Source organism: Panthera leo, chromosome F3 (assembly GCF_018350215.1).
Source record: "Panthera leo isolate Ple1 chromosome F3, P.leo_Ple1_pat1.1, whole genome shotgun sequence".
NCBI lineage: Eukaryota > Metazoa > Chordata > Mammalia > Carnivora > Felidae > Panthera > Panthera leo.
Window position 1 is genome coordinate 17,644,774 of NC_056696.1, and position 15,976 is coordinate 17,660,749.

Here is a 15,976-nt window from a genome sequence, read left to right on the forward strand (position 1 = left end):
AAGGAGGCACAAATATGTCAGAAACATAAAAGAAAATGTCTCCCAAGAGTAGCTTATGAGCACAGCCACCATTTAACTCCATTAAAAAACTATCCATTCTGCACCAAGAAAAATCCAGTGCTGTGTGCTAGCAGCAGAAGGTGGGGAGAGGGCGGGAGGTGGTGTGGGGAGGGGGCCCTGCAAGCACGCAGGGACTGAGCTAATGCTGGGCTGCTTTAGGGCCAGGTTGTGGAAACTCTCCCATCTGTCTTATGGTGAGCTGCACTGATAGGTGGGGACATCTGTGAGGCTGTCCTTTGTCTTCTCTTGGTATTACCCTAGTAGACGCAGAAGGAGGGTGTCTGGCTTTTCCTGAACACTGGTGCTTCTTGAAGGCTGCGACAGCTCTGGGGAAGAACCAGGGAGGCCAGGGAAGGGTGGGGCAGGGGAGGCCTTTGTAACTAGAGCCGGCTATCCAGGCTCCGCCCCTCATCTGCCCCTCCATTTACTCTTCCCATAGACCTCCCCATTGAGGCTCCCCTGCTCCTGCAGAGGGCCCTTCTCCTACAGAGGAACCACCCCTTCTTTTCCTACAGCCTACAGCAGGCGAGACCCTTGGACTTATCTGACCACTACTCCCTTTCCCCGGCACTCTGGAACCATATTCCTGGGGTTCCTACACCGGGTCAGGTCACTGCAGTCTGCGGCCTCAATACCTTCTTCCTTCCAGTGCTGGGCCAAACCTATGCCTGGGCTACTGAGCAAGGGCCCAGAGGTAACAAAGAGCCCCAAGATGGACAGGTGAGGGGTGGATGAAGAATGGCCAGAGGATGGTGAAATTTGGATCCGTAGGCGCTGATCCAGATGGATGAGACACCAAGGATGTTTGTGTACGTGGAGAACAGCCACATGTACTTACAATCCAGCCACCCCCATCGGTGGTCATATCGCAGTACACCTGTAACTTCCGGCTTAGCTCTCCATTGAGGAAGATGGTGTAAACCCCACTCAGAGTGTCTCCATTCATCAAATGCTGGGCACAGTCTTGAGGATGAGGAAACACCCGGCCCCCTGCATAGGAAAAGAGGCAATTTCCAGAAAGGGTCCTTTCTCCTACTATGCATAATGGGCCCTTGGGTTGGAGAAGGTTGTGGAGGGCCTCGTGGCACTTTGTCAAGAGCTGTAAGAAATCCTCACTGAATCTCAGTGTGTGGGAACCCTGCATCATCCTGCATTCCCCCTCTTTAACTGATGTCGGATTTATTAAACAATATACAGTTTTATGGGATCTGAGGACCAGAGATCTGGATTCACGGTCTCGCTCTTTCACTTACCTATTTGTTTGGCTTTAGGCAGATGGCCTGACTTCCCTGGGTATCAGTGTTCTTGTCAGTAAAATGGAGATAATAAAAATATCTCCCCCCCCGCCCCTTAAGAGTGAATGTGTGTTAATGTAGCTAGTGGGGTTACTCAGGTGCTGATTACAGATGCACGGGCCACAAGAAATCACTGTAGAGCCCACCTTTCAAAAGGATGAGAGGCAGTAAGCAAAACCTTCTGCCATCCTCACACCAGCATGAAGAAATGCCCGAACAAGCTCTGCGTTAACAAGATGGATCTCTACTCCTCAAGCAAAATAATCTCCTGATTGGACTAAACAATCAAATGGCCATGTTTTACAGTTCAGTGTTAAGTTTGAGGAAAGGGCAGGGGAGACAAATCACTGCTCATCTTTCAGAGAGAACAGCCCAATTTGTAGAACAATATCTAATTAGCTGAAAGAGAAGCTTAAATCATGTATCTTGAAGAGCTTAGCTTCAGGGCAAATTTTAATACTTAGCAGACAAGCCAAGAAGCAGAGATCCCACCGGAGGAGATTTCTGGACTGAAGGAGTGGATAGGGCAAGCACAAGGAAGAGCGTGCCGCGTAAGGAAAAGTGGTTCTGGTGCTCTGTAAATACAATGATGTTCAGGGTCAATGGAGTGCAGTTGATGTGGTTTTGCATCCTTGAATTGTAGCAGTTATGAGGAGTCTGGGTAGGGACCTCACGTATCACTCACTACCGTGTCCCCTAGTGGCGGGCTCGGTGCACTACAGGTGTGACAGAGGGCCACTTGGAGTCAGCTGGGTGGTCAGAGCAAGTGGACAGCATAATGCCACACAGGGAAGGTGATATAATATCCTCACTGAACACTCTGGTCATCTAAGGCTCCTGTCACAGATCATCTGTGAAGCATCCTGTGTTAGGAAGAGGTCACTGGGATTCAGTGGATGTGCTAACTCCTAGCACAGGAACTGTCCAGCTTGCTGTCATACCACGGTCAAGGGGCACTGCCATTTAAGGTAGTTTAGAACAAGGGGGCCTCCTCCTTCAGACACATTTGTACCAGGGAGTAACAATACATTTCTATAAAACTTATACTTGACAAAGTGCGTTTTATTTCTAGTTGATTCTTGCAAGAAACTTGGAGAGAAAGGCTGATTGTTATAGATCAACTGGATTGTTATTTTTCAGACAAAGAAACTGTACTCAGGAAGATCACACAACTTCCACTGGTCGCGTGAACTCAAGTGTTGGGACCCCAAGTCAAGTACTCCCTACAGTTGACTAAATGGAATGTCACATAGGCATACAGTTCACACGATCTACATCTATCCATACAGCAAAGGATTAATTGATGTCTGTATTTATCTTATAAACATATAAAGCCCCAAAGATTAAAGTTACCTCAGGAAGTTCTATGTTCAAATTAAACATATTTATCCCCCAAACTGATTTTCTTAAATAGCTGAGGAAAAGCTCTTAACTTTTGTCTCCAGCATGTCTTAGAGCCTGATTGGAGTTCTTGACTCCACAAATTTATAGAGGTTACAATTATGTTTCAGGGGACAGGTGTAAGCGAGCACTTCCCCTCTCCCTGTTGCTTCGGGAGCACTGTGATTATGTCTTGGCTTCTGGGCCTTTCTCCACCTGGTCTCTGCAGCAACCAGCCTGTCTTCCTTCCCTTCTCCACTCTTCCCTCATTGCCTGACTTTCTTGCTTGAGAAGATCAGCACAGAACGTTCTTGGCCATCAGCTCGCTCCTACCTCATGTGTTAAATAGTCCTTTTTCCCTGGGGCCCTGGGTGGCTCAGTCGGTTAAGCATCCGACTTCTGCTCAGGTCATGATCTCACAGTTCGTGGGTTTGTGGGTTCGAGCCCCATGTCGCGCCCTGTGCTAACAGCTCAGAGCCTGAAGCGTGCTTCTGTTTCTGTGTCTCCCTTGCTCTCTGCCCCACCCCTGCTCATGCTCTGTCTCTCTCAAAAATAATAAACATTAAACATTTTTTAATAAAATAAAATGAAATAAAAATAGTTCTTTTTCCCTAATCAGCTTAGCTCCTTAAAGGGGCCAGAACCCCCAATTTTTTGCCAATATCCAATGTGTCCCCAACAGAACATCTTCCCCCAACCCTCATACAAATACACATCTAAAATAGAACCAAACTTCAGGATAGGTAAATAAATGATGTTATACAGGTTTCCTCACCTTGATGATGTTGATTATTTAATATTTGTTAATACTAAAGTTAGTGATACTTTAAAAAGGCTCAAACACATTAGTTGCTTTAAAGGTAGATCTACCAAAAATAAATATAGTGAACTGAGATGAATTTGCCCTGGAGAAGTTTTGAAACATCTGAAAGACTGTCATATAAAAAATGGATTCATGTTTTTTAAGTCAGAAAATGGGAATAAATAAATAAATAAATAAATTTATTATTTTAAAGATGGCATCCAAGAGTGGAAAACAAGTAAGAGACAGGGCAGGGAGAGAAAAAGTCTCTTCCTTCACTTCCTTCAATAATAAATTTCTTTATTATTAATAAAGAAATAAATAAAGAAAGAATTTAGAAATTTATTTCTAAATGAATAAAGAAAACGTGGATTTAAGCGGTCTCAAAGTTTAGAGGAGATGAAACTCACAGATTGTCCCCTGGGAGAAGAAGGGCTGTATTTTCTTCCTCCTGGGCCCCCACCCTGGGCTGGATGGTGGAGGTGCTCACCAAATGTGTTTGGGGCTGATGCATAGTTGCCAGGTACACTTGTCTTATTGTTGACAAATTGCAAGGCCACCTGGTTGTTTCTAGATTCGTCATAGTCTGTGGCATTAATGGAAGACAATCAACAAGGATTGTGCAGCGACTAGGGTTTTCTTGGGGTTTGGAGAAGACAACTCTACCACAAAACCACTCCTTTCCACCTTCTCTGGCTGTCAATATTGCCAGAGTTTTGCCTCATATCACTAGTCCTTGATCAAATCATTATTCCTTTTCACCAGATGAGAGGAGGCAGAGGCTCACTAATTGTTCCCAAGTGGGCACTTCATTGAAATCTAGATTCCTGGGTTCTGCAGCAGATGAACTGAATCAGAATATTAGGGGGTGGCAGGGGATCAGTGTCTTACCAGATCTCCTCAGATGAGTCTGAGGAACAGCTGGATTTGAACTCCACTCTTTCTCGGGTACATTTTCCTCTTAGAGAGGCCAAGAGATGGAATTGGTAAGCCACGCTGTGTCCCCTAGGGGCCCGGCGGCCTGCTTTCTCTGCCTAGATCCTATGCTCTAGTGACTAGACTGAGTGTCTCAGTCTCTTCCTCCCTCCCTCCCTCTTTCCTTCCCCATCTTTCCCAGTAGGTATGTCTTGAGCAGGCCAGTCCCAAGATTTAGGCTGGGTGGCCTGGGAAAGAGAGGGAATAAGAGATGTTATTTATCCTTGAGTTTAAGCCTTGTGTTTTTTTTTTTTTTCTATTAAGCTCTGTGTCGGGGGTTGTTAGACCTTGGCTTAGCTGATTATAAAGAATGCACCGAGGGGCACCTGGGTGGCTCAGTCTGTTGAGCGTCCGACTTCGGCTCAGGTCATGATCTCATGTTTTGTGGGTTCTAGCCCCACATCAGGTTCTGTGCTGACAGCTCGGAGCCTGGAGCCTGCTTCAGATTCAGTTTCCCTCCTCTTCTTGCTCCTCCCCCACTTTCACTCTGTCTGTCATTATCACAAAAATAAATAAACATTTAAAAAAATTGAAAAAGAGGAATGCACTGATTTCTGCTCTGCTGTGTTCCTTGCATGTATACTGTGGTTTCATACATTCTTAGGAGATTGTCAGGACAGATTTCAGGCATCTCTAGATGTCACGCCATTTAATATCATCAGAAACTCACCTTTGACCTTAACATAGATCGTTCCAGTGATCTTTCCAAGGCAGAAATTTTAGGACCAAAAACTTTTGTTCCCTGAGGTACAATAACTGAGGCCTGGCTTCACAAAGAGCCTTTTTTTTCTTTCTTTCTTTCAAAGCACAACCTGCAGTGATTACCAAGTTAAGAGGAAAGCGATGCCAAGTGATCGGTACACTGGGATGTCTCATGGTTAAGTGTTTGTAGGTGTAATTGTGAGATCAACAGGACTGGGGCACTCACCGGAAGAATTGCTAAGAAATTGGTTTGTGTTGGGCATCCGAAGGCTGAGTGCTGAGTGGGGTGAAGTGAGCTACGTGACATACAGCACAATCAGACAACCCCCAGCTGGCTGGGAGTGAAGGAAGAGACTTTTTCTCTCCCTGCCCTGTCTCTTACTTGTTTTCCACTCTTGGATGCCATCTTTAAAAGAGTCAGAGTAGATGGCTTTGGAGAGCATCTGCCTATTCATATGACCTTAGCATCCGGACCAAAGCCATGATGCCAGTGTTTCCTTCTGAGGACAGCCTCAGCAGGTGTCTGTGTAACTACACAGCAAAGTGTGCTGCTCCACAGAAGCACAGGTGGCTGCCTCTGGCCACCAGCACTTAGACTGTTCTTCCCAGAAGTGGGTTTCTGGTTGGCAGGTTTGTGGAGGGTAGTCTGAAGTCATGGACAGGGCAAAGTTACCTGTTCAGCGCACATGGGCTGTGAAAACCTACCACCTTAGCCTCCTTAATAGCATCTTCTAATTTATTACTTGTTTATTCTTTTATATATTCATCCAACAAACATATAGGGGGCATCTGTTGAGTTCTAAATGTTGTGCTAAAAGATGGGAATATGAAGAATAAAAGGACGCAGTCCCATCTTTCAGGTTTCTCACACTCTGGTGGGAGAAACCAACAAATATAACCCCAAGCTCTAAGTGCTCTGGGGAAGAGGTAAATATAGAGAGTTATCAAACATGGAGGTGGGCATTCAATGAAGCTTGGGGCTAATGAAGGTAAGGGGAACGGTAGAGCCTGGGATGTGGCAGTATTAGCAAGTGCTACTGAGAAAGTACTTCTTATTTTAGGAACTGATGCAGAAATTAGCTACAGATTGGTGGGAGAAGGGTATCCCAGGTCTGTACAAAAAGTATGGCTTATTTGGGAAACTGCAGAGTTAGCCAGGAGCTGGTCTGAGTGGATGAGTGAGAGCTTCAGGGAGGTAAGTAGGGACTGGATCATGGCATTTAAGGAGCTGAACTATCTTGGGCAGGTGGTAGAATGAAGAGACCATTGATGGACTTTAAGCTCAAGTTTTTAGAAAGATTGTTCTTACTGTGGGGTGAAGAATGAATTAGATTGGGGTGAGACTGGAGTTAAGACCCAATTCAAGAGGGAATCTGGGAGGAGAAGTGACAAAAGTCTTTAAGGGTATAATAGGAATGGAGAATCAACTGAACAATAGATAACTTGGATACCTTCACCTGAAGCGGAGTTGCTGAGGAAGGTCCTCAAGCTCTGCAGACCATCTGCCTCTACCCACCATGGGCAAACTCAGTAGGCTTCCAAATCTTCTTTTCAAAGATAAGCTAAAGGTACTCTCACAGAGCAATATTCTGACATAATTTGCCTTATTCTGTGGATTCACTTATATCAGGAAACCCAGTTCCATGGCAGATGAGTTGATCACAGACTAGCAGCTGTCAGCCTGGACCCTCTCTGTGGCTCTTGATTGGACCTCGCAAGGAGAGGGCTGGATCATGGTAATGCCTCCTGTCTGGTCTTTTCCTGCCATTCTGACCCCACTTATATCTACTCTCCATTTTTAATGAGTGCTTTTTTAAAAATAATGTAAATGTGATCCTATCTCATCCTATCTCTCTCTTGCCAAATAACCTCCAATGGCTTCTTCAGTGCAATGGCTCCAATTGCAATAGCTTCTTGCATTTAGAAGAAAATCCAAAATCCTTACCTTGGCCTACAAAGCCCGGTACGCTCTGGCTCTGCCTTGGATTTCGTACCCTCTCTTGCTGGCTTTCTTCTAATCTGCTGAACATACCAAACTTATTCCTCCTTTGGGGTATAGTAATTACTCTTACTAGGTCTGGAATGCTCTTCTTTGTGTAATTTGCTCTCATCATTTAAGCCCTGGCTCAAATATCTCAGTTCAAAGGGAGGCCTCTTCTGACCATCTTAGTTGAGGCCAGAGTCTATGATAGGGGAAGGAAGTGACAATCAGAAAACACTTCCTGCCATAAGAACTGTCCTAGAGGTCAGCTCTTTACATCTGTGCCTATTCCATTACTGGTTATTTTTTTAAATAATATTATCTCTACTTGAAATTACCTGTTTTCCTTCCTTTGTCTATTCCCAACTGCCTCATCCCCTTGAATATAAGTTTCAGGAGGGTGGGCATCTGGTTCATCTTGTTCATTACTTTATCCTCAGACCTTAGAACAGTGTTTGACTCATGGTAGATGCTAAGTCAATATTTGCTAAAGGTATAAAGGATATAAAGCACTATATCCACTCCTATGATTATGAAAAGGGAAATTACAGTTAGATTTTCTGAAAACATTTGGGACAATACAATTAAAAATTGGCCAGATAAAATCCTGTGTATAATGACATATAAGGTCCTTCTATAACATTCACAATGCCATCTTATAACCGAGGCAGATGGTATTGATGTTTGAAAAAATTCACTGCCCTCCCTAAAGAGTGATTGAACATCCCCATCCTGCTGAATATCATAAACAATTCTATGTAAATAAATTTAAAAACTTGGATGAAACGGACCATTTCCTTGAAAATCACCATCTACCAAAAGTCACCCAAGATGAAATGGGTAACCTGAACAAGATTATAACTATTAAAAAAATTGGATCTGTGATTACAACCTTTAGAAAAAGAATCTCCAGGCCCAGATGGCTTCATTATTAATTCTATCAAACATTTAAAAAAGGAACATCACCAGTTTTATACATTCTTTTATAGAAAATGGAAAAAGAGGGAACATTGACAACTCATTCAATAAGGCCAGCATTACCTGGATACAAAAACCAGACACAAACAGTACAAAAAAAAGAGAAAAAGAGTAGGTCAGAAAAAAGTTTTGAAGTTATATTTTTGTTTCTCCCCCATACTTTCATGGACTATTCATTATCTACCTCTTCGTGTGTCCTTGGTTCTTCTCTATTACACACATAACAGACACAGCAGCTGATAACCCCAAAGAGACATGAGCGCATAAGCCAGAATGTCCATCACTGGAGAGTAAGATTACTGAGAAAGAAAGACCACAGTCTGTGTGACATCCATCACCTGATGCAGAACTATTAGAATAGTAGGTCCAAGTTTAAATTAAGCATGACAGCTTTATTTAAGGAGGTAAGAAAGGAAATTAACAATATAAAAAAAATAACCAAAATCATGCACAGTTAAGTAGAAATATTAGGCATGAATAATATAATAGTTGAAAGTAAGAACATAATGGATGGGATGAATGGAGAATTTAGATCCAGCTAAACACAAATAAATGACTTGAATGATCAGATGGAGGAACTTTCTGAAAAGATTTAAAAGCAAGATAAAAGGCAAGAAAACATAAAGACAAAGCTAAGAGATTTGGAGGAGAGAATATACATTCCAACATCTAACTAATAGATGTCCTAAAAAGGAGAAATAAAAACAGAAAGAAATATCTAAAGAAATAATGAAGATAAATGTCTCAGAATTAAAGATAAAACACCTCAGATTTAAAGGGCTCTAGGAGTGTTGGACGAAAGATAAAAAGAAAAACAAACCCCAAGACATATGGTGAAGTGGAAGACTGTAAAAAAGAAAGAGAAACATTCTAAAAGCTTCTAGAAAGAGCAGACCGCCTCCAGAGGGAACAAGGATCAGACTGACATCAGACTTCTCAGTGGCAACACTGCATATGAAAAGACAATGGAATATTTTAAAATATGAAGGAAATAAATATTGGAACCTAACATTTTGTATCTCTGATCACATTGCAATTCAAATGTGAGGGTATGATTAAAAAAAACAAAAAAATGCTCCGGGCATGTGAGATTTCATGAGGTCTGCCTTACAAAATCCTTTCTGGAAAATCTAGAGGAAGCACACAGTTCAGAAGAGTGACAAATGCTACAGATATGAAAAGTAAGCGTGGTTAAATACTTGAGTAAGATGTCTTCTTTTTGCCTTAAATAAAAGACTATCACAAAACAGGAGGGAAAAATGCCTATTTTTAACAACCCACAGCCCAAATCCACACAGGGTTGGTTTGGGTGAAGGTGAAAGGGACAGGGAGTGGGGAAGAGTCCAGAGGGTTTGAGAACATGCTCAAGTACCTGGATTGCTGCAGGGAAGGTACTATATTGATCAGTTTAAGAAATTTATAGGGACAAGTAAACATGAATATGGATCTTAAATCTAAAAGCTGGCTCTTTGAAAATATTAATATTGATTAATGTTAATAAGGCTGATTAAAAAATAAAGACCGAAGTTGCCAAAAATAAGCTGAAAAAGTGAAAATAGCTGCAGATATAGTAGAGATTAAAAATAAAGTCTTTCGAAGAATTTCATGCTACTAAAATTTAAGACTCAGATGAAATGAATAAACTCCTAGAAGGTTATAAAGTGCCACAACTGGTATAAGAAGAAACTGGGACTTTAGACAGATAATGCAGAGATACTAGTCCATCTCACATCCCTAAAACAAAGAGAAACAACCAAAACGACAACAAAAAATGCCCTAATGGTTTTAGTGATGGGTTCTGTTGTAAGCTACTCCAAAAAAAGTATGAAAAAGAATGAAAATTGTCTAGATTTTTTAAATGAATCTATTGAAACATGGATTTCAAAACTCAATAAGGAACCATGTACATGAGAAAATGTATAGGTCAATTTCACTTATGATTGTAGATGTGTAAACAGGTTAAACAAAATTTTACCTAATCAGACCCAACAGTGCATTAAAAAAAAAATCACATTCAGGTGAGGTTTCTCCTAGGACTATACAGAAAACTCTATCAGTGTACTTTATCTCGTTATTAAGATAAGGATAAAAATCATATAATTAACTCAGTTGATGCAGAAAAAAGCCATTTGAGAAAGTTTAACCACAAAGTTTGTGACAAAAACTCTTAGCTTCAAATAGAAGAAAATTCTTTAACTTAAATGTTTTAAACTTCAAACCTAAGCGAATATTACCTTGGTTTATTTAAGATTAGCTAATTATATATTTATTTTATTTCAATAAACATTTTTTTTAATGTTTATTTATTTTTGAGAGATAGAGACAGAGTGCAAGTGGGAGAGGGGCAAAGAGAGAGGGAGACACAGATTATGAAGCAGGCTCCAGGCTCTGAGCTGTCAGCACAGAGCCCGACGCTGGGCTGGAACTCACGGACTGCGCGAGATCATGACCTGAGCCGAAGTTGGACGCTTAACTGACTGAGCCACCCAGGCGCCCCTATATTTATTTTATTTTAGAAAAGCTTCTGTTTTCCCATCAAAAAGAAGCTTAAAAATGAAGACTTAGCAAAAAGTATGCAACATGAAGCTACAAGTAAGCATTCCCTTTAAGAATGGGAACAAGTAAAGGTTACCTAATCTCACCGTTCAGTTTAACATAGTTCTTGAGGTCCCAGCTAATGGGACAAGGGATAGAAAAGTAAATAAATAGAGGTATAAGGATTAGAAATATATAGATAAGACCATTATTATTTGTAAATGATATAAAACATTTACCTAAAAATATCAACAGAAATAATAGATAATTAGAATTAATAAAAGAGCTCAGCGGGATTGCTGGGTATGAGATCAATACGCAAAAATCCATAGCATTTTTCCATATCAGCAATAAGGAACTAGAAAATAATTTTTAAAGTTCAATGAAAGTCACCGAGCAATAAGAAATTGTAAATTGTTTAGAAATTAGCCAAGAACATAATGTTATAGAGAAATACTTAAAATCCTATTAAAGAGCACAGATATTATTTGAATGAATGAAGACACATTGTATACTTTTAGAAGGGATGACTTAGTATTCTAAAGATGTCAGTTCTCTCCAAATTACGTTATAAACTTATTGCAATTCCAGTCTAAATTCAAGACAAAATTTCTTTTGTGGAACTTGATAGACTTATTTTGAGATGCCTATGGGACAATGAAGGTCACAAGAGCTGAGTCAACTTCAAAAAAGAAAAGTGATATTAATATTGAGATATTAATATTAAGATACTGAGTGATCGATATTAAAACACAATGTAGTGTTGGCTATAGAGCAGACCATGGACTAGAATATGGAGTTCGGAGTTCAGAGACGGATACATGTACATATGGAAACCTAATATACAGTAAAGCAACACAAATCAATGGAGAATAGATGGATTACTTAGTAAATGATGTTGAGGAAACTGGCTTACCATATGAAGAAAAATGAAACTGTATCCTTACTGGGGCAGCTGCGTGTCTCAATCAGTTAAACGTCTGACTTTTGGTTTTGGCTCAGGTTGTGGTCTCATGGTTCGTGAGTTTAAGCCCCATGTTGGGCTCTGTGCTGATAGCGTGGAGCCTGCTCAAGATTCCCTCTCTCCCTCTCTCTCTGTCCCTCCCTTGCTTGCTTGTATGCAGTCTCGCTCTCAACATAAATAAATAAACTTAAAAAACTATATCCTTGGGGCGCCTGGGTGGCTCAGTCGGTTGAGCGTCCGACTTCGGCTCAGGTCATAATCTCACAGTCCATGGGTTCGAGCCCCGTGTCGGGCTCTGAGCTGACAGCTCAGAGCCTGGAGCTTGTTTCAGATTCTGTGTCTCCCTCTTTCTCTGACCCTCCCTGTTCATGCTCTCTCTCTCTCTGTCTCAAAAATAAATAAAAATGTTAAAAAAAAATAAAAAAAAAAACTATATCCTTACTTAATACCACATACAAAATGACTAAATATAAAAAATCTAGAAAGTTAATAAAGGTACACATAGAAGAATACCTTTGTGTCCCACAGGCAGGTAAAGACTTAAAGACTTCAGAAACTCAAATAATGCTAGGTAACACTTACTTATCACAGGAACTCTGATAGAAAGATAGGCTGTATGTGCAGGCAATTTATAGAAAAAGGCAACTCGAAAGGCTAACAAGCATAGATGAGATGTTTAAACTCACACTTGTTATTATTTAAAGAAATTCAACTATATACACAATGGAATACTACGTGGCAATGAGAAAGAATGAAATCTGGCCTTTTGTAGCAACGTGGATGGAACTGGAGAGTGTTCTGCCAAGTGAAATAAGTCATACAGATAAAGATAGATACCATATGTTTTCACTCTTAAGTGGATCCTGAGAAACTAAACAGAAGACCATGGGGGAAGGGAAGGAACAAAAAAGTTAGAGAAGGAGGGAGCCAAACCATAAAAGACTCTTAAAAACTGAGAACAATCTGAAGGTTGATGGGGGGGGTGGGAAGGAGGGGAGTGTGGGTGATGGGTATTGAAGAGGGCACCAGTTGGGATGAGCACTGGGTGGTGTATGGAAACCAATTTGACAATAAATTTCATCTTAAGAAAAGAAAAAAATAAAGAAATTCAACCAGAAAATTAAATCTCAGTTATGCCTATTAGACTGTCAAAAGTTACAAAGCTGGATCATGTCATTAGGAAACAGGAGCCGTCATGAACTTCCGTAGGGAGTGTGGACTAGCATAGCCATCCCAAAGAGCAATACTTAGTTAAACCAGGTAAACACATACCCCCTGACCCAGTCATTCCTCTTCTGGGAACATATCCCAAAGGTGATGCCTCACTGATTCATAAGAGGGCACATATAAGGTATTTTCTGCAGCACCATTTGTGGTGTGGGAGGCTGGGGACCATCTGCTGTCCATCTTGGGAGAATGGAGAGGTAACATGCGATGGATGAACAGCACGCAGTGTTTTGCAGCAGTTGGAAGCCAGAGACTAGGCACCTGTACTACAGCATCGATGGGTCTTAAAAACAGCGCTGAGTAGAAAATACGAGAGCAGGGAATGAATTGTGTAATCCAATACCGTTTGCACACATTTGAAATATACTCAAAACTTGCCCAAGAACACATTTTTCAAAAACACATATAAACCAAAGGACACAAATTCAACGCCTCAGAACGGTTGCGTGTAGCAGGCACAAGAAAAGGTGAAAGCAGAAAGAAAGAAATGAATAAATATAGAGAGGGCCCTTGGGGGTCATGGATGGGAATACTTTGTTCAAATGGGGTCTGTAGTGCCCTCCTTCCACACAGTCAGGTATCCAAGAAAGGAGAAGGTGGACCTCTCCTTTTGGGGGATTGCTTATTTCAACGGAGCTGGCACGCCAGCTGTTTCTAAGTAGTGGAGCAGAGGGAATCCTCTCCAGTTCCCTACTTTGGTGAAGGGGGAAGTGTGGTATAAGTGAGAGTAGGAAGCAATGCACAGTGGGCATTGGAATTCCCAACTGATAATTACGTGGATTTGCATGACCCACTATCTATTGTCCAGGGATCCGGGATTTGCCAATCCTTATTAATTTTTACAGCTTCAAAACTGAAGCTTGTGTTAGAATAGACTCCCAGAGCTTTTCCTGAAAAGCCCCAGAGAGCAGCTCAGCCTGGATGTGGGATAGACTGGAGCAAAGGTAATAAAGAAAACTTCTCATTACTCATCTCTGGGTACCTCCACAAATGATTGTCTTCGCTTAACCTCAAGGTCAAGACAACCTATTTTATAGTGTTCGCTGTCTCTGAGGACAAGCTTTAGTGAGCGTCTTGTTTGCTTCTTATAGTATTAAAAGAGACAATGAAACCTGCGTCTCAGAAGATCATTTCACCAAGTCCCTGTTGCTCTACGGGGAATATTTGTTTCCTCATTTATATTCATGTCTCTGAAAGACAAGTAGACCTTGAATGAAATTTCAGGCGACAGTAAATTATAAATAATGTATCCATATTTTTTCTCTTCCATACTACTTGTATTTAATTCCCCCTAGAGTCTTGTGCAAACACCAGGGACAACAGGACAGACAGCTATTAACATGATGGAAAGAATGAAATGGGTTTATGCTCTATAGCAGGAATACAGCAAGGGAGGATATCTTGATCAAAGAAAGTTTCTGAGGTTTTGTGGGAGTGAGTTCTTTTCTTCTCGCTCTCTCTTTTATTTTTATTTTTAAAAACATCTCAACTCTTTTCCAGACCATTAAATAGACATCTGCTTGAAATGAGCCTCTTATTGCGGCCCACCCAAGGCAAGATGAAGGTTTGTCAGCGGATGGAGGCCACTTAGGGGCCCAGCTCTAGGCTCTTTTGTTCCATAAGACAAGGCATAGAAAATGCTTAGAACGACCAGCTGATAACATCCCGTCCTAAGAATAGGATGCTGCTAAGTGGAGAGCTCAGGCACTGTCAATGAAGTCGGAAAGGATGCCTGTTATGAGAATGAAATTAGTCTCTAAATCCATCAGCCCTGATGTGCCGTCACATTGGATGCTCTGGTGTTTTTCAGACCTCTTGCTCAGCGGGAATAATTCATGGGGTTCAGACTGCCAGCTCTTCAGTCTTTCAAGTATGTGAAAAGATTCTCTGCTCTTTGTTTTTGTTTCTTTCTTCCTCTTGTTCTTCTTCTCCTTCCCCTTCCCTGCCTTCTCCTTCTCCTTTTTCCTCCTCCTCCTCTTCTCCTCTTCCTCCTCCTTTTCTTCTTTCTAGGCAAACAGGGGCCCGCCGATAGAGCGGACAGGGCAAGTTATGTGGCTCCCGTGTGTGTGTGTTGGGAGGGAGTTAGAGAGACAGGGAGAGGATGAGTTGGGATGTGCTTCACGTCAGGGGAGGCAGAATCAGGCCGAAGGTGCAGCCACTGAGGCCACTCTTCAGAGGGAGCCTGATCTCCAGAGACCTGTAAGAGATCTATGGGGCTAACAGGAGAGTTCTGGGATGAAAAACACCTGCCCCTGATGCTGGAAGCCCCCTCTCCTGGACTCCTCCTCAAGGCATCTGGCTCAAGCCACCCATTAAGCAAACCCCAAACTTTTCCTTATTCTTTTTCATATATATATATATATATATATATATAGAGAGAGAGAGAGAGAGAGAGAGAGAGAGAGAGAGAATGCATGTGTGCACATAAGAGCAGGGAAGGGGGCATAGAGAGAGAGAGAGAGAAGAGAAAGAATCCTAAGCAGGCCCCACAGGGCTCGATCCCATGACTCCTGGGATCATGACCTGAGCCTAAACCAAGAGTTGGACTCTCAACCGACTGAGCCACCAGGTGTCCTTCCCTCTTGATAACATCCTGACCCCCACATTTAGGAAGGAAGCTGATACTCTTGTATTCTCTTCCTCCTTAATAAAATTTGCTTTTGGCAGGGGAGTTGGAAGGGGGTGGTAGAAAAGGTGGGGGTGGGCATGGCTCAAGCAGAGAAGACTCACTAATGTTGACGTGCAAATAACTGTGCAGGTTTAGTACAATCTCTTCAGGGAAATTTGCATTTCTGGTGGCAGAAAGAACCTGAAATTGGAGGGACTTGGGGCATCACACTGTGCAGGCAGTACCTCTCTCTCTGCCAGTCCCGTCCCTGTGATGGATATTGAAAATCTCCTTCTACAGCTTTGTTTCACCAGAAACCCTTCTTCCATGCTCTGCAGCTGGGATTCAACTATTCCATTCAACCCACATTTATTATGTCTGCCGTGTGTCAGGCTTTGTGCAAGGTACTTCCATATGCATTACTTTCATCCACACACTTTTCATTCTGCAACTGGTCATTTCAGTGGGT

General features: G+C 41.9%; 1 protein-coding gene across 1 annotated transcript in view; it reads right to left on the minus strand.

The window, feature by feature from the left end:
- The window catches only part of TNR (tenascin R), an 83,378-nt gene that overhangs the window by 10,909 nt on the left and 56,493 nt on the right, over positions 1-15,976 (minus strand). The window contains exon 17 of the mRNA XM_042925941.1: positions 899-1,050. Within this exon, the coding sequence (XP_042781875.1) occupies positions 899-1,050 (152 nt within the window). The remainder of the gene's footprint in view (positions 1-898; positions 1,051-15,976) is intronic.